General features: G+C 39.0%; 1 protein-coding gene across 1 annotated transcript; it reads right to left on the bottom strand.

Moving 5' to 3' along the window:
- Positions 1-8516: 8516 nt before the first annotated feature.
- Positions 8517-27663, bottom strand: Plac8l1 (PLAC8 like 1). The gene is made up of 4 exons (XM_074076736.1): positions 27539-27663; positions 22238-22374; positions 9989-10125; positions 8517-8770 (listed from the first exon to the last, which is right to left on the bottom strand). The coding sequence occupies exons 1-4, from the start codon at positions 27661-27663 to the stop codon at positions 8630-8632; spliced, it is 540 nt and encodes a 179-aa protein (XP_073932837.1). The 3' UTR covers positions 8517-8629.
- Between the last annotated feature and the right edge of the window lie 73 nt (positions 27664-27736).

The following is a 27736-nucleotide window of genomic DNA, read 5'->3' as shown; positions in this document are numbered from 1 at the left end:
AGTCTGCGGCTGCTAATTGCTTGACCCTTCATTTAAGGTGGGAGAGAAAAGCTCTCCTCAGACATCAAGTTTTCTACTTCAAATAGACTTGTCTTCTGAGTTCTCTGCAAAGACTTATTACCTGCCTGATCCTACACCCCCCGGCCTGTAGACATAGCACTAATGAGGGCTGCTTCCCAGTCCTGCACAATGCCAGCCTAGGGAAAAGTCCCATCTCCTATTATTGATGGGTTTTGCCAGTGCCTATTAAAATGTCAGTTGATCTTAGAGTAGAAGTCCTTTCTAAACCATTTAGCACAACCTGGAACATCAGATGAATGTGGCAGCCAGCCTTCCCCTGGCGGCCACTTCCTTATTACTTCCACTCAGAAATGTTACATCACAAAAAATGTAGTTAAAAGACCAAACAAACCACCATTATTCCCGTGGAAACCAGATGCAGTGATCTCAAATGGACTTTGCCTTCAGTCTCAGGGGGACATTCGTTCTCCCAACTGCTGACGCCATGTATCAGAGTGGCCATTCATTTCTGGGATGTGAATACATTGGGCCTTCTACACGGACGGATGCCCAGCACAGGCACCGACCTAGGCACAAAGAAAAGAGGCAGGATATGTCTAAGACAAGCCTTTCCTTTAAGGGCTAAAATTTGTAACAAAATGAAACTTCTACCCACTTCCGGTGACATGTAGTTAAGATGGCATAACTCCAAATCCTGTGTACTTTTGGGGTTTTTGTGGTTGTCACCACTGTTTTGAGTCAGGGTCTCACTATATACCCCAGGCTGGTCTTGAATCTCAATACTCCCACCTCCACCTCCCAAGTACTAGGATAGGCATGTACACCTTGCCTGGCCAAATCCTGTGTACCTTATTGGTTTGATGAGACTGAATGAACCCTGGTAAGCACAGACTTTCTATTTGTGCCTGCTTCTTCAACTGAATGTGAAGGAGACACCTGGTGTCTGACAGTTGTCACTGACTGCTGTGCTGAGTGGAGAACACTAGCAGAAATACGTAAGGGCTAGCCACACTGTACTTGCAGCCCCTGAGAGCTCAGAGAACCTCAATTTTGAGCCCAAATGTGGCTCAAAAAACGTCACAGCCTGATTCAATGCTTGGGTCTTTTGTTATAGTCACTGGAGCCACCAATCATAGCTCTGTCTTTGGAGACTGAGGGTTGGAGTAAGACTCCCAAATTTGGTATGGTTAAGACTCACACATACTTTGCTTATAAGATCTGACTGCCCCACACCAGGCCCCAAAGACTGAGGCTATGATCATTATTTGTTTACCCAATGAGAAAACTAGCCTGTTACACCACCATGAGCCCCTGGATAGAAAAGAGATCAGGCTCTACATGAAAGAAATTAGGCAGGGCACAGAAAACTACTCCTACTTATTTCCTGTTTTGCTGTGTTTCTATGACAACTTGCTTGTGAAAATACTCTAAGTCTCAGTATATCAAAAGGCCAATTCCCCATCATCCTTCTAGCTTTTTTTGTTTCCTTTTCAACATGGTAGTTTAGAAATTATTTCCATTCAGGAGGGCCAAGAGCTTAATCCTGGCAAAAAAAAGTCATAGAAGCTAACCTTTTCCTGCTATGCCCATTCAAACCAACTGCCCTCCCCTCACAAGGGGCTACCATGGGTGTTTGGTGGCACTTTCCCCCTGAACACTCTCAGCCTAAGGAAGGGAAAGAAACAAAAGATGGGTGATGAGAGGGATGCAGGTTACACATGTGGGAATGATAGGGCTACAGTTTGAGTTTAGTAATCAAAATGAAATATTTGAAGCCTCAGGGAATTCCAGGAGTTCATGAATTTTAACTTCTTATTTTGGAAATTATTTCAGGCTGATACAAAATATTCCTATGTTAACATAGTAAAATGTTAACATTTTACTACACTCATTTTGATTGCTTTCTGAATCATTTGAGACTAAGTTGAACAAATGTATCCCTTAACAGTTCAGGATACATCTCCTAAAAGTAAAGATATGCTCTCATACAGCTGCAAAACAACTAGGAAATCAAAGTTGATATGGTGCCATTAACTTGTCCACAGATCTTATTCAATTGCCCTACTACCTGCCTTTATATAAATGTTTTTGCAAAACTTGTCTAGGATCCCTTCCAGGTTCCCATGTCACATATAATTGCTATACCTCTGTAGTGTCCTTTGATTTGGATCAGTTGCTCAAGATTTACTGTCTTTTGTGGTCTTGGCATTTAAAGAATATCATTTATTTTATAGATGTCTCTTGATTTTGGTTTGTCTGCTATTTTTTCATCACTGGATACTGATTATTCATTATGGGCACTCACAGATGATAATACATGAATCAAACAAGAATCCCTGGGTCCACACTGATATAAGTAAAGAGACGGGGGTGAGGGGAAAGCTCTTTATGTAGAAGGATTGATGAAATTTTTTAAACCATCACTTGGCAACCACAAGAATCACAAATGGATGTTAAAACTAGTAGATGAAAGTTTGAAGATGCTCAGAGTGTCTCCTCACATGAGTTATTAATCACAGAGGGAAAAATTGCAACTCTGCAGTGGAGAACCCTGGTAGACAATCATCTTAACCAAAAGACCCGTTCGTATCTCCAGCCTTGGGGAAATAGATGCCATGTGTAAGCACTTCCTGATTTGAGAGACTGAGAAGGACACAGAATCTCTTCTGCCAAAAGACAAGAAAAGTTCCCGCACAAAAAGCTGTAAGAATTTTAAAAAACTGTAATTCTTACCAGGCTGTATTCTGTCACAATAGATTTTAAAATCTTTCTCATCTTCACAGTCTGCCCTGGTAACCATCTCAGGAAAAGCTAGCATCTACTGGTTGATAAGAGAACAATATGTTGGATGGAAGCTGCTCAATGAAAGTGTGTAGACTGTGAGCCAGTCTTAGAACATCAGGGATGGTACAGGAATTCCAAAAGTCTGGCTTCCAAGATCAGAGGGTAAGAGAAGAAAGAATAAATATGTCTTTACCCCAGTATTATGGTGGGTGGTCAAGATGGAGAAAAGCAAATGAGTAGTATGTTGTTGTAGGTTTCACTAGAGTCCCATCCCTCCTGTTTTTGGCTTCTGTTGTCAAAACCAAACTTGATCTTGCCAATTTGTCACAGCTTGACACCTAACTAACAAATGAAAAGACCATCATCAAATGCTTTTCAGTTTTGTGTCTGGTCTGTTTCTCTGGTTCATATTCAGAGCAGTGCAGAGGGATGACATAATAGTCTTCTTTCAGGCATTCAATCTAGAGAGGTCAGTACTTCCTCACAATATTCCCCAGCCTTTCCCCCACCCAGGACTCCCCACCAAGCATCCTGCCACAACCTCATTCTTTTCTAATACCAATCTGTCTTTCTTCCCTGATAACTTTCTGATCCTAATGTCTATTAGATCACAGTGATCAAGGAAATAAGGACCAGGTACATCAGGAATCTCAGACACGAAAAATCCTGATACATATAATACTATATGTATAAATAAATAAATAAATATATATATATATGTATATATATATACACATAACACAAGATGAATACCACAGACTGCAGTGCTACAGAGAAGCTAGTTCAAGTAGAAAGTTAATTATAACTGTGCATCCTCTTATGTTTACAAATCAATAAAAAACAAGCCATTAGAATGTGTTCTACTATTTAAAAAAAAAACTACAAATTTAAATTATCTGTGTTAACCCAAGAAAAACACTGCACAGATAAGTGAAATTCACAAGTACCCAATACTTCTTGAACCGTTCATTTTCATCTTTTTCCTAATTGAAGGCATCAATAAGAATTTCATTTTAGAAGCACATAGTGCCCTAATTATCAAAGATGATGGAAATCAGCATCACTGGGATGCACTGGTTTTTTTAAAGTTCAGGATACTAATTTTGCACTGAAGTATCCTTACTTGGTCTTTCATCAATTCTGCGTGTAAACAGGAGCACACTCCAGCCAAACCATGATCATAGTGCAGACTGCATTTTATAGTTACAGAAATGTTTTCTTGTATGTGAAGTGCTGTCACATGCAGGACTTAAACTGGAAACATCCTATTTTTATTGGGATGAATAACTTGGACTTGTTAACCATACCTTTCTCTCAGTTAACCACAAGGGAGAAGATGCTAATAAGCAACACGAAGCCCCAAAATAATGGCTTCCTCTGCCAAATTATGGGTGAAGGCAAGAGGCATGACTCTACTACAGACAGGATAATGCAATGCTGATACCTCCTCCCACACATACTCAAAGACGTACTGCTATTTGTCAGTCATCCTTTTTCTCTGAACTCTGGGACCAAAGGCTGGTTCCATTTCCTCTGGGAGGAATTCACATTGTCTCCTCTTTAGCAGGAGCAGCTGCCTTCAGATTCCAGAATCTGCTTGATATTCCATGGGGCCTTACAGCTTACCTATACACAGGTTTCCATGACTTCATTTTTCAGGGGAACATTATAAAATTCCACAGTTGGAAGGAATTTTAATTTTATAAATGATGAATGCAAAAGTTAAGTGTAGTCAGGCTGTTCACATAAAAGCTAGGAAAAAAAGCATAACTTAGTCCAAGGGAGTAGTGACCATGTTGGCTATCAACAGCTTTGTCTTTAAGGCTTGTTTGCCCGTAATTCCATCCTCACTGAAATGAACATGGCTTCCACTCCTAATTTTTGCACATGCTGCTTTTTAGTCTCTAGGAATTTTATATGAGTCATGATGAAGAGTTTCATGGGGATTTCGCTCTTCCTTTGAACCTGTGTAGCCAATAAACCAAATATTTTCTAAAACACAAAATGAAGACTCTAATTGTTCCCAGACAAACCCAGAAGCTTAGAGAAAGCTCCCCATGTTCTCAAGTTTCATCTCTAGATTCAGTTCCAACAAACAGATTCGAAATGATCATGGGTCAAAATGTGGCAGGGGTGGCAGGAATGCAGGCAAGGATGACTCTGAATAATTACAATGAAGTTAGCCCACAAATTTGCCCTTCTAGAATAGTTTTCTAGCCATGAGATGAGTTTCATCTCCTGAAATTGTTGCTTCTTATTACTACATTTGGTTGGGGAAGTGGTGGTAGTGTCTAGGTAGAAAACATAAGAGAAGAAAATGGACTAGGAGAAAAATTCACTCCTCCATGGAAATGTAAGCAGAAAAGCTATAGACTTTCGTGTCTCTGTTTACTGTTTTTAAGTACAGATCAAAAGGGAATCTTTATCGGGAGGATTGTGGTTAGAGGCCAGCCCAGGCAAATACTTCATAAGATCCAATCTCCAAAACTAACCAGAGCAAACTAGACTGGAGGTGTGGCTCATGTGGTACAGTCCCTGCTTTGCAAGAGCAAAGTTCTGTATTCATATCCCAGTCCCACAAAAAAAGGGAATCTTTATGAATTAATATATATGTAAGTGATGTTTACAAAAGGGGTATGTGAGCCGTTATGAACTATTTCATAAATAACTCTTAAATACTTAAAATATATAAATATTGTTGCATAAGAAAGTGGACATTTAAAGACTTCTAAACTTTTCATGTATTTATTCAAAAAAAAAAAAATAGAGTTCCAGGACTGGCAGCTTATGTCCTTAGTATACTCCATTATACTAAAGCCAAGAGCTTTGGGGAGATTTGTGTTTGTTTTCTGTATGGAGTACTTTGAAATGTCTGTTGCATGTGTGTTGGTGTGGCTTACCCACATGGCGTCATCAGAGATTTGTTCTGCACTGCGCATCTCGGAAAGCCAAAAGGAATTTTCCAATAAGAAGAAAAACAAACACAATGTGTCTTCACTGCTTCACTCAGTTTGACTTGTACCACTCAAACTGAGCTGATGGGATGGTTGATATCTGAGTTAATGTCTCTCATGTAAGTGTCTAGTTCGGATAATGTCTCTTCTAGGGAGCATACATTTTTGCCAAATTTTTTTTTTCTTTTCTTTTCTCCTTTTATTTATCGTTGGAGGCCAAATTCTTTTCTCTAGGTGGAAAGGACATTTTATAGAGGAAATGAGAAGTCAGTGTCCTAAAGCCACTTCCCTTCAGAACTACTCGGTACTATCATTTTCAATGAATTATTCACTTACAAATTCTCTGTTTTATGTTCTGTGATTCCATGGTAGACTCAATGCCTTCAGAGCCCAGAGTTTTACTTGCTCAGGTCTGTGGTGTAATGAAGTGCTAAATTCTCTCTTTACTGCCCACACTGATCAGAAGCAGCAAAGGGGAAAACAGCTTTCTTCCTGGAGACATCCACTCACACAAAGAGTTGTGCATGAAATGTCACCTTCTCTTCCTGCAAGAAGTCAACCATGTGCAAGTGCAAAGATTACCCAATCTCCTTTGCCAAAAATGTGCTGCTCCCAACTGTGAGCTTGTGAAGTGTTTTAGCATGAAACAATAAAAACAGGTCTATTTTCACTTAATAGAGTTGTCCATCAGGCCTGCTTTTTTTCAGTAGCTGCTTTGGAGAGGGCAATACTTGATTGTGGATTAAATGTCAACTTTGAGCATTTAATTTTTCTCAAAGGAGTTGAACTACTAGCAGCTGCACTGAAAAAGTAGTTTTGGTGGACTTGGTTAGGGACAGAAACAGGTAATACTTTTCTCTCATGGCTGACCAGGCTGAGTTCACCTCTGTAGAGCAAATTCTGATTTGTACAGCCATGTAAATCTAACTAGGCTCTTGGTCAGAAGCCTTGTGTGCTCATTGCAGACATTAGGAGTACAGCCTCCAGAGCCTGACTGCCTGTGTGGAGTCTTGGACAGGTTCCTTGACATTTCTGTGGCTCCAATCCCTTTTCTGAAAAGTGGATATATAACAGCACTTTCTTGAGGGATATGCAGAGTGCTTCAAACGATGCCTGGCACACACAAGTGCTCAAAAAAAAAATTGGTGTTTTACCACCTTCACAAGGTTTGCATGCCCACCTACCATCTATGTTTGTTACTTAAGATTCTTATTTTAGCCAGGTGCCAGTGGCTCATTCCTGCAATCCTAGCTACTTAGGAGGCAGAGATCAGGAGGATTTCGGTTCAAAGCCAGCCCAGGCAAATAGTTTGCAAGACCCTATCTCGAAAACCCCATCACCAAAAAGGGCGTGGAGTGGCTCAAGGTCAAGGCCCCTGAGTTCAAGCCCCAGTACCACAAAAAAAAAAAAATTCTTATTGTAACTGACTCAATTTTCAATTTAAGATTTAATTAAAAGAAAACTTTACATCCCAACTGTACATGGAAAACTAGTATAACTTGCTACAAGTATAAGATAGCCATAAAACAGTGTTTTATTTATTGAGTCCTTACTACTTGGCAGGTGCTCTACTAAGTGTCTGGACTTGTACAATCCTCATGGCCCTGTAAGGTCAGTGCTGTCACCACCCCCTTTTTAGATGTGGAAACTGAGACAGAAAGGTTAGCAAATCTGTCTACAGTTGCACAATTAGCAAACATGTGCTTCCAACTCCAGAACTCAGGCTCTTTAGCTCTGTTCTGTGCTGCTGTCCTAATAAAAGTCAGAGTGCACATTCGATTCATAAAACAGATGGTTGCTACATTAGCCTTTTAGGCCTGGTGTATAAACAGCCAAGAAACCAGGTTGCTTGAAATAATAGAAACTTACTCTGTCACAGTTCTGGAGGCTAGAAATCCAAAATCAAGATGTTGCCAGGGCCATGCTTCCTCTAGGCAAACACTCAACCACTGAGCTATATCCCCTACCATGCTTCCTCTAAAACTTTGGGGCAGGATCCTCCCTTGCCTCTTCCAACTTCTGGCAAGTCCAGGCATTCCTTGGCTTCTGGAGCATCACTCCAATCTCTGCCTCCACATTCACATTACCATCATCCATCTTTGTCTCTCTAACTCTGAGTCTCTTCTCTTTTTATAAGGATGCCAGACATACTGGATTAAGGCCCATCCTAATGACCTCATCTTAACCTGATTATTCCTGCAAAGACCCTATTCCCAAGTAAGGTCACTCATAGGTACAGGGATTAGACTACAACATATCTTTTCCTGAGGTATAGGAGAACCAGGGGACACAATTCAGCCCATAACAGTTGTCTACCTAAGACTGAACTTGGAGCAAGACGACCACAAGTCTTAGGGAACATGTTCAAGATTAGCACCAACCTGAGACGGTCTCTTTTAAGCAATCAAGAATAGAGCTGAACCAAATCAGGACAGATTTGGGGTCCAGTCCAGAAGATAACTAAAATTGATCATCTCCTGCCCTACCACTGATACTTTGGGAAAGTGGCATGGCACAAGAAAGCCACATAACAATTATTTCAGCCTCCTAGACATTCCTTATAAAAGGATGGTGGTGGAAAGCTGGGGGGAGAAGGGGATGAGAATGTAACCTTCTAAAACTCCAGGTTGGAGGGAAGGACAATACTCACCTCTAGAACTCACTTTGCATGGCTAGGCAGCAAATTCAGACAAATAATAAAGTTTTTATCAGGAAAATATGAAAAGAAAGAACAGCAGCAGAGACAGTAGGGGGGGTAATCATTTATTTTCCTACTATTTCAGTGAAAACTTTAGAAAAAGAATCTTTCTACTAAGAGGAGCTTGAGAGATGGCAATAGGGGAATGAGGAAGCAGAATTAACTTGTTCAATTAAACCAGGGTATCCTTAGTTGAAGGTACTTCACAGATTTCGTAGAGTTGGGAGGTTCTCATCTTGAGTTCTCGGGCCACCTGACAGATGGAAAAAGGCCAACAGCAGTGCACCACCAGCCAGTCTTCACACAGTGTACCCTAGGGCAAGACCAGGGCCTGTTTTGTCAAAAATCACCCAGGCTGATTTCAATTTCATAAGGACTTGTGTAAAGTTACCTGCTGGCCCATCCCACCACTGCTTCCAAGACCCACCCAACTCTTATGAGAAGCTAGGACACTGGGCAGTCAAGTATCGAGTGGTTTAGGGGCTAATAATACCTGCAATTCAGAGCCCCACACTTAGAACATTTGAGATGGGCTTCCTACTTGAAGGCACTATTTTATCTATTAATATTTTGGGTTTTTCTCTTAATAGTTATAATTATTTAATATTTATAATTATCAGATTTATTTTTGGAGTAGCTAATAAGTTCAATGGTCCAAAATTCCCACAGTAAAAAAGGGATAGGAAGTGAAAAGTAAATTCCCTCCATAGCTGTCCTCAGCATCCAGTTACCTGCCTGGGGGTTATCAGTTTCTTATACATACACTTCCAAATAAATTCTATGTGTACATAAGCATATCCATTTATAGCCTTTTTATGTGAATGAGTGTATATATCTGTGCCTTATTTTTTTCACCTAAAGATATATTGTAGGGACCATTCCATAGAATACATAAAGAAATGCCTTTTTAAAAACTAGCCACATTTTAATATGCATCACCTTAACTCCCAGCCTCTCATGTACTGCAGTTTCAGCTGTATTGGAAATTAACTGGTTTTTTGAAAGAAATCCAGGGAATCCCCAAAGTGAATTCTGCATGTGTCACATAAGCTATATTTTAAGTCAGACCTCCTGAGTTTATCCTCCAAATTTGATTCCGTCTGTCATTTTCTCTTGAAGTACTTAAGAAGTGTGGTTTTATTTGTGTAGATGGGAAGGAATGTGTACTGGTGTAGGGGGTAGGCCTAATCAGGGCTTCATCTTCCCATTGATGTGCACCAAAGGTCATCTTGGGGAGCACAATTTAGCCAAATGAACTGGCCAAGTCCATTGGCCAACAATCAACATCATAATTTTCCCCTTGGGAATATCCTTCCCAATACAGATTTTAGTTAACTTATACTTTCTAGAAAAGAATGAAATACGAAATTTCTTCTCTTACCCAAAGTTTCCTATTAAGCATAAATCTTTTCAAGCGTCTCTTTCTTCTTTTTATGGGGGGTATTGTTTTGGGTGGGAATGATCACAGGTTTGAAAGGCATCTAAATTCTTATAAAAAGTGAGGTTCACATATTACCTCAATTGCACTTACCCGGATTTTATGTCTCTCTCTGGTGCCAATTCTCAGAGCAAAGGTAGACCCTGGTAACAATGGCCAACAAAGACATTCTCCATAATGCCTGGCAATGTCACATTCAAGACACATTGGACACAATAGACCACAGAAACCTGTCAATAACACATAAAAGCAAGCCAAGGTTCTCAGATGTTCAAGGAGCAACTTCACATCTTAAGTAGCATTTATAACCCTATGCCATCAATTCAACACTGTACTGTCTGCCTGCAAGCAGAGACTAAGAATGAATAACCAGTTCTCAAAACTCAGGGTATGAAAATTGCCGTAACTGAGCCACATCAAAATTGTGTTCTTTTGTTAAACCTTGGCAAAGCTGAATCTGATATAGTTCTGTTAGTATTGACTATGGTAATTGTTTTTCCTGTTAAGAGAGAAGTGTTAAATAATTTTTGAATCATAACTGCTGCTTCTATTATGTTCACCTATCTAATTTCTAGTTTAAAATGGACATGGGATAGAGGATACTCCTGGATAAGACATCCTTTTTACAATATGACTGAAAGCTTTTTAATAGTACACTGATTCTGCCTCCTATTCTTATCAAAACTTTCTTCTATTTCTTAGACCACCAGAGGTCATTCTAATTTTTATTAGTTTCATGGAGTCACTGACATGTGTCAGTTTTAATATACAAACTATTAAGCACTTGGTTCCTTGAATGTCAACTAGAAAACAGTTTGATATCATTTCCTGCACGTATCTTGCATGAACCTTCTAGAACAGAGATTTTTTTCAAAATATGTTTTGGGTCACAGTCCCTTTGAGAATATGACAATAGTTGTGAACTTACTTGCTCCACTAGGGGAAAGAAAAGTGCACGCACATGGCATGCAAAACTGTGCATTTCTATTTCATGGAGTTCATGGATCCATTGAAAACTAACACACCACGGGTTAAGAACTCCTAATAATACAGTTAAGATGTTATGTCATGTAGCACCACAAAGGATGATAAGCCCAATGAATGCAAATAACTAAGAGTATGCTGAGCATAATCTTTGAAAATGCATTCAATATTTTATTGAGGCATAATCCCTATGTAAAGAAAAGTGCAAATCTTAACTGTTCACTTTGGATGAGTTTCAGTCTATTCACAAAGTAACCAAAAAAGTAGAACACTGCTCTCAGCCAACGTTTCCTGTGCCTCTTTACAATCCATCCTAACCCTCCTTTCTCCCACGCCTGAGAGAACCATAGTTCTGATTTCTATTCCCATAGATGGATTTTTCCCCTTCTGGACTTCATATAAATGGAATCATGTTTGCTTTTGAATCTAGTTTTTTGTTATGTGAATCTGTAATTTGTTCTTTTTTTGGTTTGTTTTTGCTTTATTGCTTTTTTTTGGTGGTACTGGGAATTGAACCCAGGGTCTTAAACATGTGAGGCAAACACTAAACCCCTTTTCCAGCCCTATTGCTTAGTTTTCTTGAGACAGGGTTTCACTATGTAGCCTAGATTGGGCACCTACTTCTACCTTCTGAGTTGCTGGGATTACAGGTATGCTCCATGCCCGACTTCATCTATAAGTCTTTATATGGACATACACTTTCATTTTATTTTAGTGGATTTCTAAGAGTGGAACTGCTAGGTCATGGGGTAGATTTATATTTAACTTTATAAGAAATGACAAACAGGCAAGGTGCTGGTAGCTCATGCCTATAATCCTATCTGTTAGGGAGGCAGGGTCAGGAAGTTAGCTAGAGATCTTATCTTGAAAATACCCAAGGACTGATGGAGTGACTAAAGTTGTAGAGCACCTGCCTGGCAAGCATGAGGCCCTGAGTTCAAACCACAATACCACAAAAAAAAAATAAAAGAAAGAAAGAACAGTTCTCCAAAGTATTTGCAGCATTCCATACTCATTTCAGCAATGTGCAAGAGTTCTAATTGTTACATATCCTCACCAACATTTGCTAGTGTCAGTCTTTTTTATTTTAGCCATCCTGGTGCATGTAAGTGGTAATTACCATAGCCCTTTAGTGCACCAAACACAAAGACTCACTTACCATGACACCCACAATTACCATGACACCTGCCAATAGTTTCTCTCTGCTCACTTCTCCTTCCCCAGCTGTGAGCACTGCAAAGTCACCCTCCCGAATTCAATAACAATGAGATAAAAGCTAGGAAGGCTGTTTCAACTGAGAACCTCCAAGGGATGCTCCAGGACTCTGCACTTCATATCTTCCCATGGTGTAAAGCAGCGCACACACACAAAGGGCACGAAGGCTGGGGGAATGAAGGGAAGAAGCATCACATCTTTGAGAAACAGGACATCTATCTCATCCATCCTGGATGATCATTATCATCTACTATAGGCATCAAGTGACAAAGCAAACTGAGTTCAGCCTCAAGTAAGTCTGGAATATTTTATCCTGCATTTGAAAAAAACTAAAATTCCAGGGAGATCAAAAGAACTCACCCAGGACTGACAACCAGTATGAACAGCTTAGAGGCCAGCAAATACTCAGAAATTTTAGAGCAAGTACAGAGAGGTCACACTGCATGCAACCTTGAATTAGAGGAAGTTGAGATCAATGGCACACAAAAGTCAACCAAATCACACTTTATGCATGGATTATAAAGTAGTATAAGTCTCTGCAAATAAAAAATTAATAAAAAGTTGCATGATCATAAAACTGGAAAACTAAGTGATGTGTTTACACAGTCTCATCAGCTGTTAGCACTATGCTTAGTAAGTACACTGGGAATGGTGAGAATTGGGGTTGGTAAGAATTCTCATCATCCTTAGTTAAGTATATTATAAGCTGGTTGTTTATAGGCTTTGGGATTTCTGCACCATGTTGTTACAAGTAATATGCTGTTATTCTTATTTTCCCATTTTTTTTATCACACAACTTTGTTATCTAAATGTTCTCTCGGAAGTAGTACTAGATACTGGAAGAAGCATACCTAAAATTCAGTCATCTTGAAATAGAAGCTCAGCTGTGATTTCAAAAACATTATGAAGTACAAATTTTTATTCTATAATAGCTAATATTTGTAGGGTTTACTATGTACTGAGTCCTGCTGAAAACATTTCACACATATTAACTTATCTAATCTTTGCAACAATTCTAAAAATAGGTACTCTTATTATCTGCCCTGATGAGGAAACTTACCTCCTTTTAGAAGTCTTAAGTAATTTACACAAGTTCACACAATTATTAGTGATGCGCAGAGACCAGATTTGAATTCACGGAGCGTGGCCCCAAAGGCTTAATACTACACATATGTCCTATAGGTTCTCATGTACTTCAGAACAGTGTCCCCATTACCACTGCTTTATATTTATTCCTGAAGGATAATCTGCGATCATACAACTTCTTTAAGAAAGATATTTTGTGTCAAGTGTTACTGTGCTGTTCTGTAAGGAGTGCAGAGAGATATGAAAACGCTGTCAGATCACACCCCAAGAAGGGATGCACAAGAGTAGAAGATGGGATTCTTTGTCTCTAGGAAATATTTGGCAACACATATCAAAGACCAAGGATAAGCATCCCACCAACAACATCTAAAAATCAATACATAAAAGATTAAAGAAGAAAATGGGTACACAGAACACGAGTGGGCAACTCACTGAAAAGAAAATACAAATGGTCAATAGTAAACATGGAAAGTTGCCCAATGTCACTACAAAGGAATATTAAGACTTTCAGAAACCACTTACTACCCATTTTTCTAAGTTTGTTAATATCATATACTGTGGAGAGACAGAAAAATACATACTCCACAAACAGATGGAAGTGGCCAGTGCTCAGCCACTTTGGAAGAACACCTTGCTGGATCTATTAAAAATTCTCATTAGCATATATTTAATTGTACAAAGGAGGTTTCACTGTGATATTTCCATACTTTCATATAATGTACTTTGAACAAATTCACTCCCTCTACTACTCTTTCCCATCCCCTCCCCTTTTTGACAATTTTAATGGATTTCACTATTCTATTTTCACATATGTATATTAAGTACTTCCACCATTGAATCTACTAAAATTTAAAATATTCAAGGACCCATAATTCCACTTATTACTATCTACAAGAGTAATGTTTATACATGCACACAAAGAGGCAGGTACAAGGATAGTCACTATAGCATTGTCTTATAGTAATATTTAAAACAAGCATACATTAATAAGTTGAAGTGCAAATAAAACATGATAGTGTGACCATTCGATGGAATCATTAAGAATATAGTGAAATATCAGTTAAGTGCCCATATAGTTAAGTCTCTAACAATATTTTGAGTTTTGAAAAAATCAAATTGTACAAAGATAGGTATAGCATAATACCTTTTATGATTTGTTTAGAGCTATGAGGCAGGCAATAGTATGCATTACTAATGAATACATGTGTAAACACAGAGGGAAAAAACCTGGAAGGAAACTGTCCAAATTGATTTTTTGTTGTTTTTTCTTTTATCCCAAATTGGTTTTTAAAAAGAGATGGGACATGGTTCCTTTATCGCTAATGTCTCATTTTTAAAAAGATTAATGTATTAATGTGTTATTAGTGAGGGTTTTTTTAAGGAGCTCAAGTTCAAAAGACATTTGTGGTATAAACTTGGCTTCTTTCTTTATATCTAAAGGTCTGATGATTAAGCATTCATAGCCTAAATACAGGCCTATTCCCTGAGATGAGCTCTACCCTCGTACATGGAATATTATTCATCCTTCTAACTCATATGGGTGTCAAGATAAAGAGAAGAAGCCATAGTGTGGAACCCCAGTGAGCAGAAGTAGGAAAGGCGGTTGGAAATTTCAACAAGGCACATTTCAGATAATTATTACAAAAAAGGCAGAACTTTCTAGTAATAGATGCTTTAAAAAGAAATGGAGCACACTCATACATTGCCAGCAGGAGCATAAATTCTAAATGGAAAGCCATTTGATAATTTCTTTCAAGATTTGAAATGGCACATACTATTTGAACAGTAGGTTTACCCCTTGGCATTACCTAACAGACACAGTCACACACATGCAAAATGACATCTGTACAAAGATATTCACATAGAATTGGTTTGAATAGCAAAAAGTCTGTAAACCACATAAAGGTGCACCAATGAGGATTTTTGGATATATGAACTATAGTACAATTAAATACAATGGAATCTTTTTCTTTTTGTTTTTCTTTGTCTTTTGCAGTACTGGGGCTTGAACTCAGGTTCTTTACCTTGAGCCACTCAACCAGCCCTTTTTTATGAAGGATTTTTTTGATAGGGTCTCCCAAACTATTTGCCTAGGCTGGCTTCAAACTGCGATCCTTCTGATCTCTACCTCCTGAGTAGCTAGGATTACAAGTGTGAGCCACCTAGCAATGGACTCTTTGTAGCAATTAAAAAGATCAGTTCCAGTCCTGGCTACTCAGGAGCAAGAGGATTGATTGAGTTCTAGAGTACAGGTCTATTCGTATGCTATATCAATTGGGTGAAATGGGCCAGGTCAGAAATGGAACAGGTCAAATCCCACCTATTAAAAAAAAATCAGTTCCACGTGTGCTGATGTGGTCTGATCACCTAAATACCTAAATGTACTGTTAAATTAAAACAAAAGTACAGAGTAATGTGTGCTTATAATTCTACCATTTGTGTAAATTATACATACACATATGCATGCACAAGCAAAAACATCTGAAAAAAATACAAACTAAAATATTAACAATGGCTATCTCCAAGGGGTATAATTATAGGATACTACCTTTTTTTTTTCTTTTCCAATGCCTTATATTTTTCTTTTTTACAATGATTAAAGGATACTTTTATAATTAAAAAATGTATTTCCATTTTTAATTTTTTAATAGACTATATTTTTACATGGGCTATATCTAGGCTCAGGCAAGAATAGTTGCCTCACTAAGAGATAGCATAGATAAATGGGACCTCATAAAGCTAAAAAGCTTCTGTTCATCAAAAGAAATGGTCTCTAAACTGAAGAGAACACCCACAGAGTGGGAGAAAATATTTGCCAGCTACACATCAGACAAAGGACTGATAACCAGAATATACAGGGAACTTAAAAAACTAAATTCTCCCAAAACTAATGAACCAATAAAGAAATGGGCAAGTGAACTAAACAGAACTTTCTCAAAAGAAGAAATTCAAATGGCCAAAAAACACATGAAAAAATGCTCACCATCTCTAGCAATAAAGGAAATGCAAATTAAAACCATGCTAAGATTCCACCTCACCCCTGTTAGAATAGCCATCACCACCAACAACAGGTGTTGGCGAGGATGCAGGGAAAAAGGAACCCTCTTACACTGTTGGTGGGGATGTAGACTACCCCTCTGGAAAAAAATTTGGAGGCTACTTAAAAAGCTGGACATCGATCTACCATTTGATCCAGCAATACCACTCTTGGGGATATACCCAAAAGACTGTTACTCCAGAGGCACCTGCACATCCATGTTTATTGCAGCACTATTCACAATAGCCAAGTTATGGAAACAGCCAAGATGCCCCAGCACTGATGAATGGATTAAGAAAATGTGGTATCTATACACAATGGAATTTTATGCAGCCATGAAGAAGAACGAAATGTTATCATTCGCTGGTAAATGGATGGAATTGGAGAACATCATTCTGAGTGAGGTTAGCCTGGCTCAAAAAACCAAAAATCGTATGTTCTCCCTCATATGTGGACATTAGATCAAGGGCAAACACAACAAGGGGATTGGACTATGAGCACAGGATAAAAGCGAGAGCACACAAGGGAGGGGTGAAGATAGGTAAGACACCTAAAAAATTAGCTAGCATTTGTTGCCCTTAATGCAGAGAAACTAAAGCAGATACCTTAAAGCAACTGAGGCCAATAGGAAAAGGGGACCAGGAACTAGAGAAAAGGTTAGATCAAAAAGAATTAACCTAGAAGGTAACACCCACGCACAGGAAATCAATGTGAGTCAATGCCCTGTATAGCTATCCTTATCTCAACCAGCAAAACCCCTTGTTCCTTCCTATTATTGCTTATACTCTCTCTACAACAAAATTAGAGATAAGGGCAAAATAGTTTCTGCGGGGTATTGAGGGGGGAAGCGGGAGGGGGTGGAGTGGGTGGTAAGGGAGGGGGTGGGGGCAGGGGGGAGAAATGAACCAAGCCTTGTATGCACATATGAATAATAAAAGAAAAATGAAAAAAAAAAAAAAAAAAGAAAATGTGGTATCTATACACAATGGAATTTTATGCAGCCATGAAGAAGAACGAAATGTTATCATTCGCTGGTAAATGGATGGAATTGGAGAACATCATTCTGAGTGAGATTAGCCTGGCCCAAAAGACCAAAAATCCTATGTTCTCCCTCATATGTGGACATTAGATCAAGGGCAAACACAACAATGGGATTAGACTATGAGCACATGATAAAAGCGAGAACACACAAGGGAGGGGTGAGGATAGGTAAGACACCTAAAAAATTAGCTAGCATTTGTTGCCCTTAATGCAGAAAAACTAAAGCAGATACCTTAAATGCAACTGAGGCCAATAGGAAAAGGGGAACAGGAACTAGAGAAAAGGTTAGATCAAAAAGAATTAACCTAGAAGGTAACACCCACGCACAGGAAATCAATGTGAGTCAACTCCCTGTATAGCTATCCTTATCTCAACCAGCAAAAACCCTTGTCCCTTCCTGTTATTGCTTATACTCTCTCTACAACAAAATTAGAAATAAGGGCAAAATAGTTTCTGCTGGGCATTGAGGGGGTGGGGGGGAGAGGGAGGGGGTGGAGTGGGTGGTAAGGGAGGGGGTGGGGGCAGGGGGGAGAAATGAACCAAGCCTTGTATGCACATATGAATAATAAAAGAAAAAAAAAGAATAGTTGCCTCTGGGGAAAAAAACTCGGTTGACTGAAAACAGATGGAATACTAACTTTTCAAATACCAAAAGGATAGATTTTTTTTTTAAATTCTGCATTATAACTTATTCAAAATGATTGCTTGTATTTTGGGGAGAGCAGTATTAGGGTTTGAACTCAGGGTCTCACACTTGCTGGGCAAGGTGCTCTTCCACTTGAGCCATGCCCCCAACTGCAAAGGCACCCCTCCTCCCCGGAAGTGTTCAGATAGCTGAAATTGTCCAGTTATTGCCAAATATTTTGCACAGGAGATTTAGGCAAATAGATGATGGCACAAATCAGCTGACCTCCAAATCCTTCTAACTCTAAAGCTGTATGATTCTCTCAATCAAGTACAAGAAAGAATGAGCTACAATTTATTCATTTACTTTTGTGTCATTCAGGAAATATGTTTAAGTGCCTCCTATGGGTCAGATGCTCTGCTGGGCATCATAGCTATGAGCAAGACAACTGTGGCTCCTGCTTTCAGAGAGTCTACAGTTTACCAAAGTACAGTATATGAACACAAATCCCAATCTGATGCTTTTTCATGCCTCCTTCCTCTTCCTGAAAACCAAAGAAAATCTTGGTTCTCTTTCCACCAAACTTTGACATCTCATGGTTTCTAGAACACGCCAGTCTTTTCTACCTGGCGCTTATAATGCTCTATAGGGGAAGTTGTTTGAGTGGCAGGCTCTTCCACATCTTTCAGGAAAGAGTTTTAAGTCAAGTCCTTGGAGAGACCATCTTGTATCCCATCCTCTTTAGTTTCTCTGTATAACACCCTGTGTCTTTCCTTCATGGCATTTATGATAATATGATCATTGTTTTGGTTATTATCTGTTTCTTCTAAGAAAGCATCTCTGTCACATCCACTATTATGCCTGTAACAAAAATCATGCGCTTATACATAAGTAGAAACTTCGTAAATCTTGGTTGAATTATAAGCCAATGTTGTTACATCTTTGAGACATCCCAGATTGTTCCAAAGCTCGGCCACCCAAGTCTTTTAGTCACGACGTCATTTAGCAGACACTTATTTTACCTTGGCTTCATGTTCACATTTGCTCTTAGCTACTCTTTCTTCAAAGGACCCAGAGATATCCATTTCCAGTCCCATGGCAGTGTGAATTTGGATAAAAGCACAGAGGTGGGAAGAAGGAAGCAGTTTAGAAAATATTATTACAATGAAAATGCAAAATGTCAAATAAAAGTTGAGATCATCATTGTTTATAATGTATCCTTTACCTAATGGATGACAAACTAGCAAAATTCTCAGCATTTGATGGAAAAATATCCCAGGATAGAAGTCTGACATGGAACAAGTCATGGTAAGAAGCTATCTTCTTGTTCCCAAGTCTGTCACAACTATTTGCACAGTGATTAATATAAAATGAAATTCTGTGGACAAAGCAATTCACAACTAAAAGTCCTTTTTAAAAATGAAGAGAAGCAGCCCAAGATCATAGCACTCATATTCCAGCTGCATCCTCAGAATTACAGCACAGGTAATGAAAGCACAAAAGTATATTGTCTTTAAATTTTCTTCCAGGACCATAAACTTACAGACAACTATGAGCAGCCACAAATGGAGACCCATTTAAAGAACTGTTAGAACATAGCATTTGACATCACCATGGTCTCTCCTTCATGATTCATGCCCAATTGCAAAGAATATTGCATTTCTCCACATATCCTTCCTTCTCACTTTGTCACTAGAAGAGGCTCTCAAATGGATAATGAAAGAACCACAGGGACTCAATATAGTTAATGTCTTGAGTATTGAGGGGGTTAGGGAGGAGTTGAGATATAACACAGCATTTAAGGCAAAGAGGATGCTAGGGGAGTGAGCTTTTGTTGACCAGCTTTTTAGGTGCTCTTAGGATTAGGTAGAAATGACTCTGCAGCATCCAGTCTGTGTCTTGCCTCTATTCTTTGTTCTTAGCTTGCTAAAGGATAATTTTAAAATAAGCAATAACAATCATTTATCAGCTAAGATTCACTAAGTGCATTCTATTAATATTTGTTGGAATGTTCCTGGTAACCCCAATAATAAATTTAGGAAATTATCCCTTCATTATTATTATTATGAGCAATATTGTTAGGCCTGTCATTCAGAGTGACCAGGCCTTGCCAAGCAGTAGGCATATGACATGTGACCTAAGCTAGGCAAATTGGGCTGCTTCTGCTAAAACATCAATTCTCAGGCAGGATGAGGCAAGAATAAAAACATTTGGTGTTGACTAGACTGTCAGATAGCTCCTAATAATAATGCATTCAGTCCTTTCTGGGCTTGGGTTTTTAGCTGATTTTTTTGATTCTATGACCTACCACAGAACCTTCTAATAAAATCTAACATCTGCTTGTGTGTTAGTTTCCTGGGCCTGCCATAATAAGCCAAGCATCTTAAAACAATAGAAATTATTCTCTCAATGGAGAATTCTGGAGGCTAGAAGTCTAAAATCAAGGTGCTGCAAAGCTGGTTCCTTTTGGGGGTCTGAGGGAGAATGTGTTTCCTGCCTACTTTGACTAAATACCCTATTTCCAAATAAAGTCACATTCCAAGGTTTTCAAGTGGACATAAATTTTTAAGGAAACACTATCCAACCTAGCTTGCAACCAAAATACCTAATTGGTCCACTAATTCTGCAAACTAGTGTTAAGAGTAGGTCCTATACATTATCTACTTTATTCCTGACAACAACGCTTGAAGTTAGAGCTCTATCATCTTCATTTTAGAAGGGGAAAAATAAAGACCCAAAGAAATTGCTCAAGGTTATACAGCAAGTAAGAGGCAGAGTGAGGATTCAAGGTAGGTCTATATCTGATTCAAACCTGTTCTCTTAATGAATGACATAACATTCTAGGATTTGCCACAGTTGGAAGTGCACTGATGTTCCCCTAACTCCCAACCATACACTATAAAAAGAAAATAGTCCACTTACTAATTTAGGACTAGATCTCCACATCTCTGCATCGCTACTCTACCCTCTACGTACCTCAGCACTGAATTGCAACCAAAGTCATGGAAACAGCAGAGAAACAGGAGCAATCCTGAAGAACCAGAGAACAACTGCCATAATTGATTTCTGTCAGAAATCCATATGGATAGCAGTGGCAAGAAAACACCCATATAGTACTGACGCACAAGAAAGACTGCTGAATGAAGACATGCTCAGAGTTCTCTTAATGATCCATCCTGTGATACTTTAGGATAAATTCAGATCTCCCCAGACACTTCTACAGGATGGGGAAAACCATATTCTTCATAAATACTGGACTCAGGGTCTTTTGGATTTGAATTTATGAGGCTGACCCTCATCCATCAGACAATATCACCTTCTTCCTCCAAGAGAGATTCTGTGACCCAATTGCCTCCTAGGGAAAGAGCATCAGGTTCTGGGTGATTCTGACATGTGGTACCAGAGATGGATTGGAATGTCCTAAGGTAAAAAATTGAATCAATATGCTTCCATTCCAAACCCAGGGGAAACACATTCAGCTAGAGGACAGTGTTGTTTGTAGCTCTTTATAACTGAACCAGTGCCTGAAAAGATTTCAATTAACAAAGGGAAACTCTTTTTGTGATCATTCTTATTGTTATAATAGTACTACAGATTCTTCATAGAAGTATTGAAAAGATAATAAAAAAGAAAAGAAAAATTATTCATTAGCCTCCCAACTGGCAAATCTTCTATAAACATGTCTTTGTGTCCTTCCATACTTTTATCTAAATGTTTGCACACACCCCAAAAATGGTATCTAATGTACATAGTTTTCTAATCTGCTTCTTTAACCCAAAAATGTATCCAAAAGACCTTTTCATTCATTAAATGTTATGTACAATAATTTAATGTAATGTTCAATAATTCATTGGGTGGGGGTCCTCTGTTGAACATTAAGGTTTTTCCTCATCTTTGTTGTGATAACAAATGCTGCAAAGTGTAAGGTTTCTGATAAGTCTTTGTACATGATTTATTTCCTTAAACTAAATTCCTAAAAATATAATTACTAGGTCAAAACCTACTTAACACTTGAAGTTCTTTCTGTATGTATTGCTAAGCCATCCACCAAACTGTAGCAATTTACACTCTCACCTCCAGTGAATAAGAGAGCCCATTTTGTGTGTCTTTGCCAGCAGTGGGTTTTGTCATTTAAAAAAAAATCTTTGAAGGCATCACTTATTCTATGAAAGAATCTTTATTACTAAAAAGCAAGATTTTTTTCCAGCTAGGAGTGCATTTGAGTTACTAGACGATTATTCCAGTTATTTTGAAACCATTTCATTTCTGTCCTTGTGTCTGATGTAGCTTTTTCGCTTACTGATGTCTTGGGAAATAAAATAGTGAGAAACTTAAGTGAAGAGGAAAAACGTACAAATTCTCCTGTCTCTGCAGACACTGAAGAGGCCGGTGCTCCAGTCCCCACCAGTCTGAACAATCGCTGTGACTGTGGTCTTGCCACAAGCTCCACGGACAGGCTGCTTCACCACAGCACGGGCTGGTACATGGCTCCTGGAGAGTCAAAGATGATAATTAACTTGGAAATAAAAATGCTTCAGAGGGATAATCACTAAGCAAGACAGAGCGATAAAGAGGAGATAGGAGCCCAATAGTGCCAAGGGGCTAATAATTCATTCACCAGGTTGACTTCTCCATCTCCCTCCCTCCTCCTTCACACCTTCTCTGACTTTTTGCCCCATGTCTTTTAATGGCACTATTATTTCAAATTTAATGTCTGATCTATTTCCTGAGTGTTTCCCAGTATTTCATAATAGTTAAATTTTCTGTGGGCATGGTTTAATTGGTAAAGCATCTACCTAGTAAGCAAGAGGCCCTGAGTTCAAACTCCACTTACCCCCCCCCCCAACGCACACACACACAAAAGAAACATAATAGTTAAATTCACAAACTTGAAACTGAGAGGCCTCAGACCAGATCACATCACAGCATCTCACTTCCTGGTGAGTTGGCCTTGATTAAGTGTCTTAAGCTGTCTGCTTTCTGTTGGTTCAGTTGAAAAAATTATATCATGGGGTTATTGTATCAATTAAAGGACATATAACTAGTTTATTATGGCCAGAGAGGCATAGTAAAGGGAGTGACAACAAGATGACTCGAAGTGAGCTGCACCTGAAAAGTTTTGAACCTTTGTTGAAGAGAAACCAAGAAGGCGCTAGACTGAGAGCCCTGGAGTGGGCTACTGAAGTTAACATGCACTCCCATTTAAGTGAATAATGCCAATTTAGAATGTCTTAGTATCAGACTGTTACATGGTTTATCCTGGTAAGCCCACAAACTATAACTTTGGGCTGATTTTTCCCTAAGAGGAATGAATATTCCCACTGTCTATCATTCTGAATTAGGAAATGAAGGCCTAGGAGGAGTTGGGCTTCAAGGGTGAGATGAGGAAGAACCATGGAAATGGTTGGAGTTACTTCCATAGTGAAAGGTAAGCTGCAGCTACCTCATTGAATGGGTGGGTCAACAGTGCAGTATGGGGTCCTAGAATGAGTCTGTCCCTGTACAGTGTGATCGTTATTCTGCTTTTCTTTTGGCAAACCTCACTCAGTTTATACCTCATTTCTGATGTGCTACTAAAGAAGGAAGTTGCCTTGCTTCTTTGAGACAAAATGAGCAAGAGATGGCATCATTTCTTCCTGTAACCATTATTGCAGTAAGTCACCAAGCTGAATGGCCAGGAGGCCAAAGAGGAACATTTCTAACCACAGTTAGGTATCACCTTGAGGGTATCTTGGAAACAGCTGTGGAGCCCTTTGAGAAACTCTGACTGGGTAATAAAGCCAGCAGGATTTCATGGTATCAAAAACATGGGTTCCACTGTCCTTAAGAGCCACGTCTCTTTTCATCCCACCAATACTGTCCAAGTCCACACCATCCCAAACATGGCACACTAGCTTGAAACAAATCCCTGAGTGTACACCAGAACAACTGCACAGGTCTTCAAGGAAAAGGTTCAGAAGTCAGTATCATACCAAAGTTCTCAGGTAATTCTTTTTTTTTGGCAGTACTGGGGGTTGAACTAAGGGCCTCACACTTGTGAGGCAAGTGCTCTACCTCTTCAACTACTCTGCCAGCTTTTTTTTTTCTTTTTTGGTTATTTTTGAGATAGGATCTTGCTTTATGCCCAGGCCAGCCTCGACAGTGATCCTCCTATTTGTGCTTCTCTGCATAGCTGGGATGACTGGCACACACCATCATACCCAACCCAATGGTTGACATGGATTTTCACAAACATTTTGCCTGGACCAGTCTCAAACTGCAATCTTTCCAATCTTCACCTCCCAAGTAGCTAGGATTATAGGCTTGAGCCACCACACCCAGCTCCATGTAATTCTTAATAGTCATTCTGCATCCTGATGTCAGTGGACTTTGAGATCACAAACAGCAATAACTTCCAAGTCTTCCACCAGCTCTGTGGTGGTATAGATGTAATAGAGATGGCAAATAAAATAGAATAAAAGGTAAGTTGGAAGGGAAGAAGATTCTTGGAACACATCTAAAGTGTCAGTGAGACACCAAACAGATACCTAACAAAGAGCTGGAAATGCTGGATCAGAGCTTGGAAGAGAAGCTGGCATTGGCGTGACCTATCAAGAATTGTGTAATGGATCTATGAAACATCCCAGCCCTTTTACCCATCAGGCATCATAGACAGTATCTAAGGTCTAATAAGCTTTTTAAGAGCCTATAGAAGTGTTTGAGACTTGAAAAAAACTATTGGGTCCAAAAATAAAAGGGCAACACATAAATTAATCCTCAGTTAAACACAAAAAATAGTATTATGTTAATTTCATGAACTGACAAATTTAGGACTCACAGCTATTATATTACATTTGACAACAATTCAGAAGTTCTCTTGTTCTGCAAAAATTCCCAAGTATGTATGGTTGCTGAGCAGTAACCAGTCATTAATTAAATTAACTACTCATAGTCAAATAATTTCCCAAGCAAAATTTAAAAACCCTTTCATTTGTTGTTCATAATATAATTATATTTATATGAGAGAGAGGAAGAAGGGAGGGAAAGAGATAGAGAATTTCATTTTAATGTTTGTTATGATGTGACTTTGGGCCTATTTCTGTAGACTGCCTTGTGTTCACCAAAATTCATATTCTTTTTTTATTTTTGCTGCATGAGGGTTTGAACTCAGGGCCTCATGCTTGCTAAGCAGCTGCTTTTACTGCTTGAGCCACTCCACCAGCCAAAATTTATATGATGAAGCCCTAGTCTCCAATGTGGCTCTATCTGGAGGTAGGGCTTTTAAGAAGTAAAGCTAAATGAGGTCGGAGGGGTGGGGGTCCTGGTTAGACAGAACTAGTGACCATGTGGAGAAAACTCTCTCTCCTCATGCACATACAGAGAAAAGGCCATGTGAACACTAAGAGCCAGGACCCAGTTACGCTGGCACCCTGAATTCAGACTTCCAGTCTATAGAATGTGAGAATATTAATTTCTCTTATTTATTCCACCCAGTCATTTGTTGTGGCAATCCAATCCAACAAAGCCACCTGTGAATATCTGAAATATTTGAAACTCTTTCCTCTACCTTCAAGTGAGCTTCTAGTGGCCAGGGGGCACATGCCAGTCCTACCTATATGCCCAGTATCCAGCACACTACCTTGAAACTGGGTGGGTGTATGACAAATATTTGTTGATTGGCTCAAATAGATTCTCATGTCTCTGCTGTTGTCTGTGAGTCCTCCTCAGATTTAGCTCTCTAATCTCAATTCTGTGACTTGAACTGTGTTTCATTCTGTAGTAAAGGTACAACTCACAGGTGTGAATAAATGAAATAAAAGCAGAGGGTAGACTAAAAGTTTTCCACATCCCTCCACAAAATTCAAGGCATTTCCTTCTCAGTGTGATGCCCACCAGTTAGGGCTTCCATCATTATGTTAAGAGTTTCAATCATCTCTGATTTTAGTAAATGGATTTCTTAGGGCTGAGCTCCTGGATTAGATTTTTTCCCCTAAAATGAACCATTTACAGCTTGCAGCCCTAGAATAGAATTTTTTGCTTCTCTTTTAACAGTATGTGCATAACAACTTTTATCACAGCAAGGAACCCTGCCTTCTATCTATTTCAAATCAAATAACCAAAAGGATAGCTTTTTCTTGATGGTGAAAAAAATGGGTGATTGCATGTTTGTGTGTGTACATGTGCATATGCGTGCAACATATCTAATTTTGAACCCAAGGAGAAATATATTATTTCTTTCCTTAATACCTTAAATATTATATCAAAATGTTTGAATTTATATACATTAGCTAAGACATTTCAGTTCAAGATTATTGCTCACTTGTCGTGATTAAAATAGCAACCGTATCTACCCTTCACTGAGCACTTAAAGTAGTCCTGTTAAGAATCAAAGGATTATCCAGGGGTTGCTACAGGTAGCAGACTAAAGGAGCTAGTGAAGCTTCCTGGATAGCATTTTCTGCATATTATCCCAGGGAATCTTATGCCACCATGAAGAGCAGGAATGAGTTGGTACAACTAATGACCACAGAACTATGCTAAATCAGAGAAGCTTCCATTTATCATCAAATTCAACAAGTTTCTTATTTAATGGAAAAAGCACAAATTTCAGACTCAGGTACACTTTAGTTCAAATGTGGCTCAGATAAATTCCAGTTGTTTGGCCTTGGGAAAGACAGCCCAGAGCCCTCAGCTCTGGTTTCCTCCTCCATAAAACTGGATTTAAAATACGCTAGCTTTTCGTTTGCCATGAGTATTAAGCAAGATCACATACTTAGCACATGTAGGCAGGCAATCTGGAGCAGCTATTGTTATTATTGTAACTTCAGGATCTGGCATATACCCTAGTGCATTCTATATAAGTTTTCTGAGAAACAAAGAGACAGGAGATCTGGGCCAGTTTTTCAGTTGTCAAACAGGCTACTCAAATGCCTTAAAATTTAGTCAGGGTGATCTACTATCCCAGTTTTCCTAGGATAAGGCCTTTACTAAGATAGGGAATTTTCAGTGCCAAAAACAAGACAGTTCCAGGCAAAAGGGGTAGGAACTGTTCATCAGGAGTAAAGGAAAAATGACTGGTGGAATGCAGGAGACTGACTTTAGGCAAAGTTTGAAAATGTCAAAAGGGTAAGACACACACCCTCCCTTTTTGAGGTCACTCTATTTTAGCCTCCTCTTCTAGCAGCAACGCACTTTCCCCGCCAAATGTCCCCATATGCCTACTACTTCAGGCTAGGAGTCGGGTTCATGTCACTCTCTTCTTGAACTTGAGTGTAAAGAATTCATTTGCCTTTCACTCAAGCTTCCTTGATTATTTCAAATTCCTGAACCCTTGGATTTTTCTTTCAGATGGGTAGAAAAATTACTAGCAGTCACCAGAAGTAAAGCTTCACTTGGTCAGGGTTCAAAAATTTCAGTTAAGAATGAAGAGACATTCTTTCACCCAAGCCAGTCCTTCTCTTTTCCCAGCTAACCAAAGCCAGAAGGAACTAATCAGTAGCCTGCTTTCCAAGTACGCATGGAAAAGGATAGCAATGACTTTCTTCCCAAGTCCACTTTTCCTTTCCCCGGCTCCTTATGAGAAGAGATTGGAGGTATTTTCTTCTTCCTCGGATCAAAGAAGGGGGAAATTCCAACTAAAGAACAAAAGCTGGGAAAAATCGATCCTATTTCCTACCTCAAGTTAGGAATAAAATGTTGTTCATCTTCAGATGATATGAGTGAAAAGAGCAAAGGTGAGTGTATGTTGAGTAAGGAAACATCATCGGAACACTTGGAGAAGTAACGTCCAAATAAATTCATAATAACAAGTGTCTGCTTGTCAACTTTAGCTATCCTTTTCCCTTTGGCAATGAGATAACTGATTCTAAACGCA

This window comes from Castor canadensis, chromosome 6, assembly GCF_047511655.1.
Source record: "Castor canadensis chromosome 6, mCasCan1.hap1v2, whole genome shotgun sequence".
NCBI classification, from domain to species: domain Eukaryota; kingdom Metazoa; phylum Chordata; class Mammalia; order Rodentia; family Castoridae; genus Castor; species Castor canadensis.
This window is presented reverse-complemented; position numbering and strand designations above follow the sequence as displayed.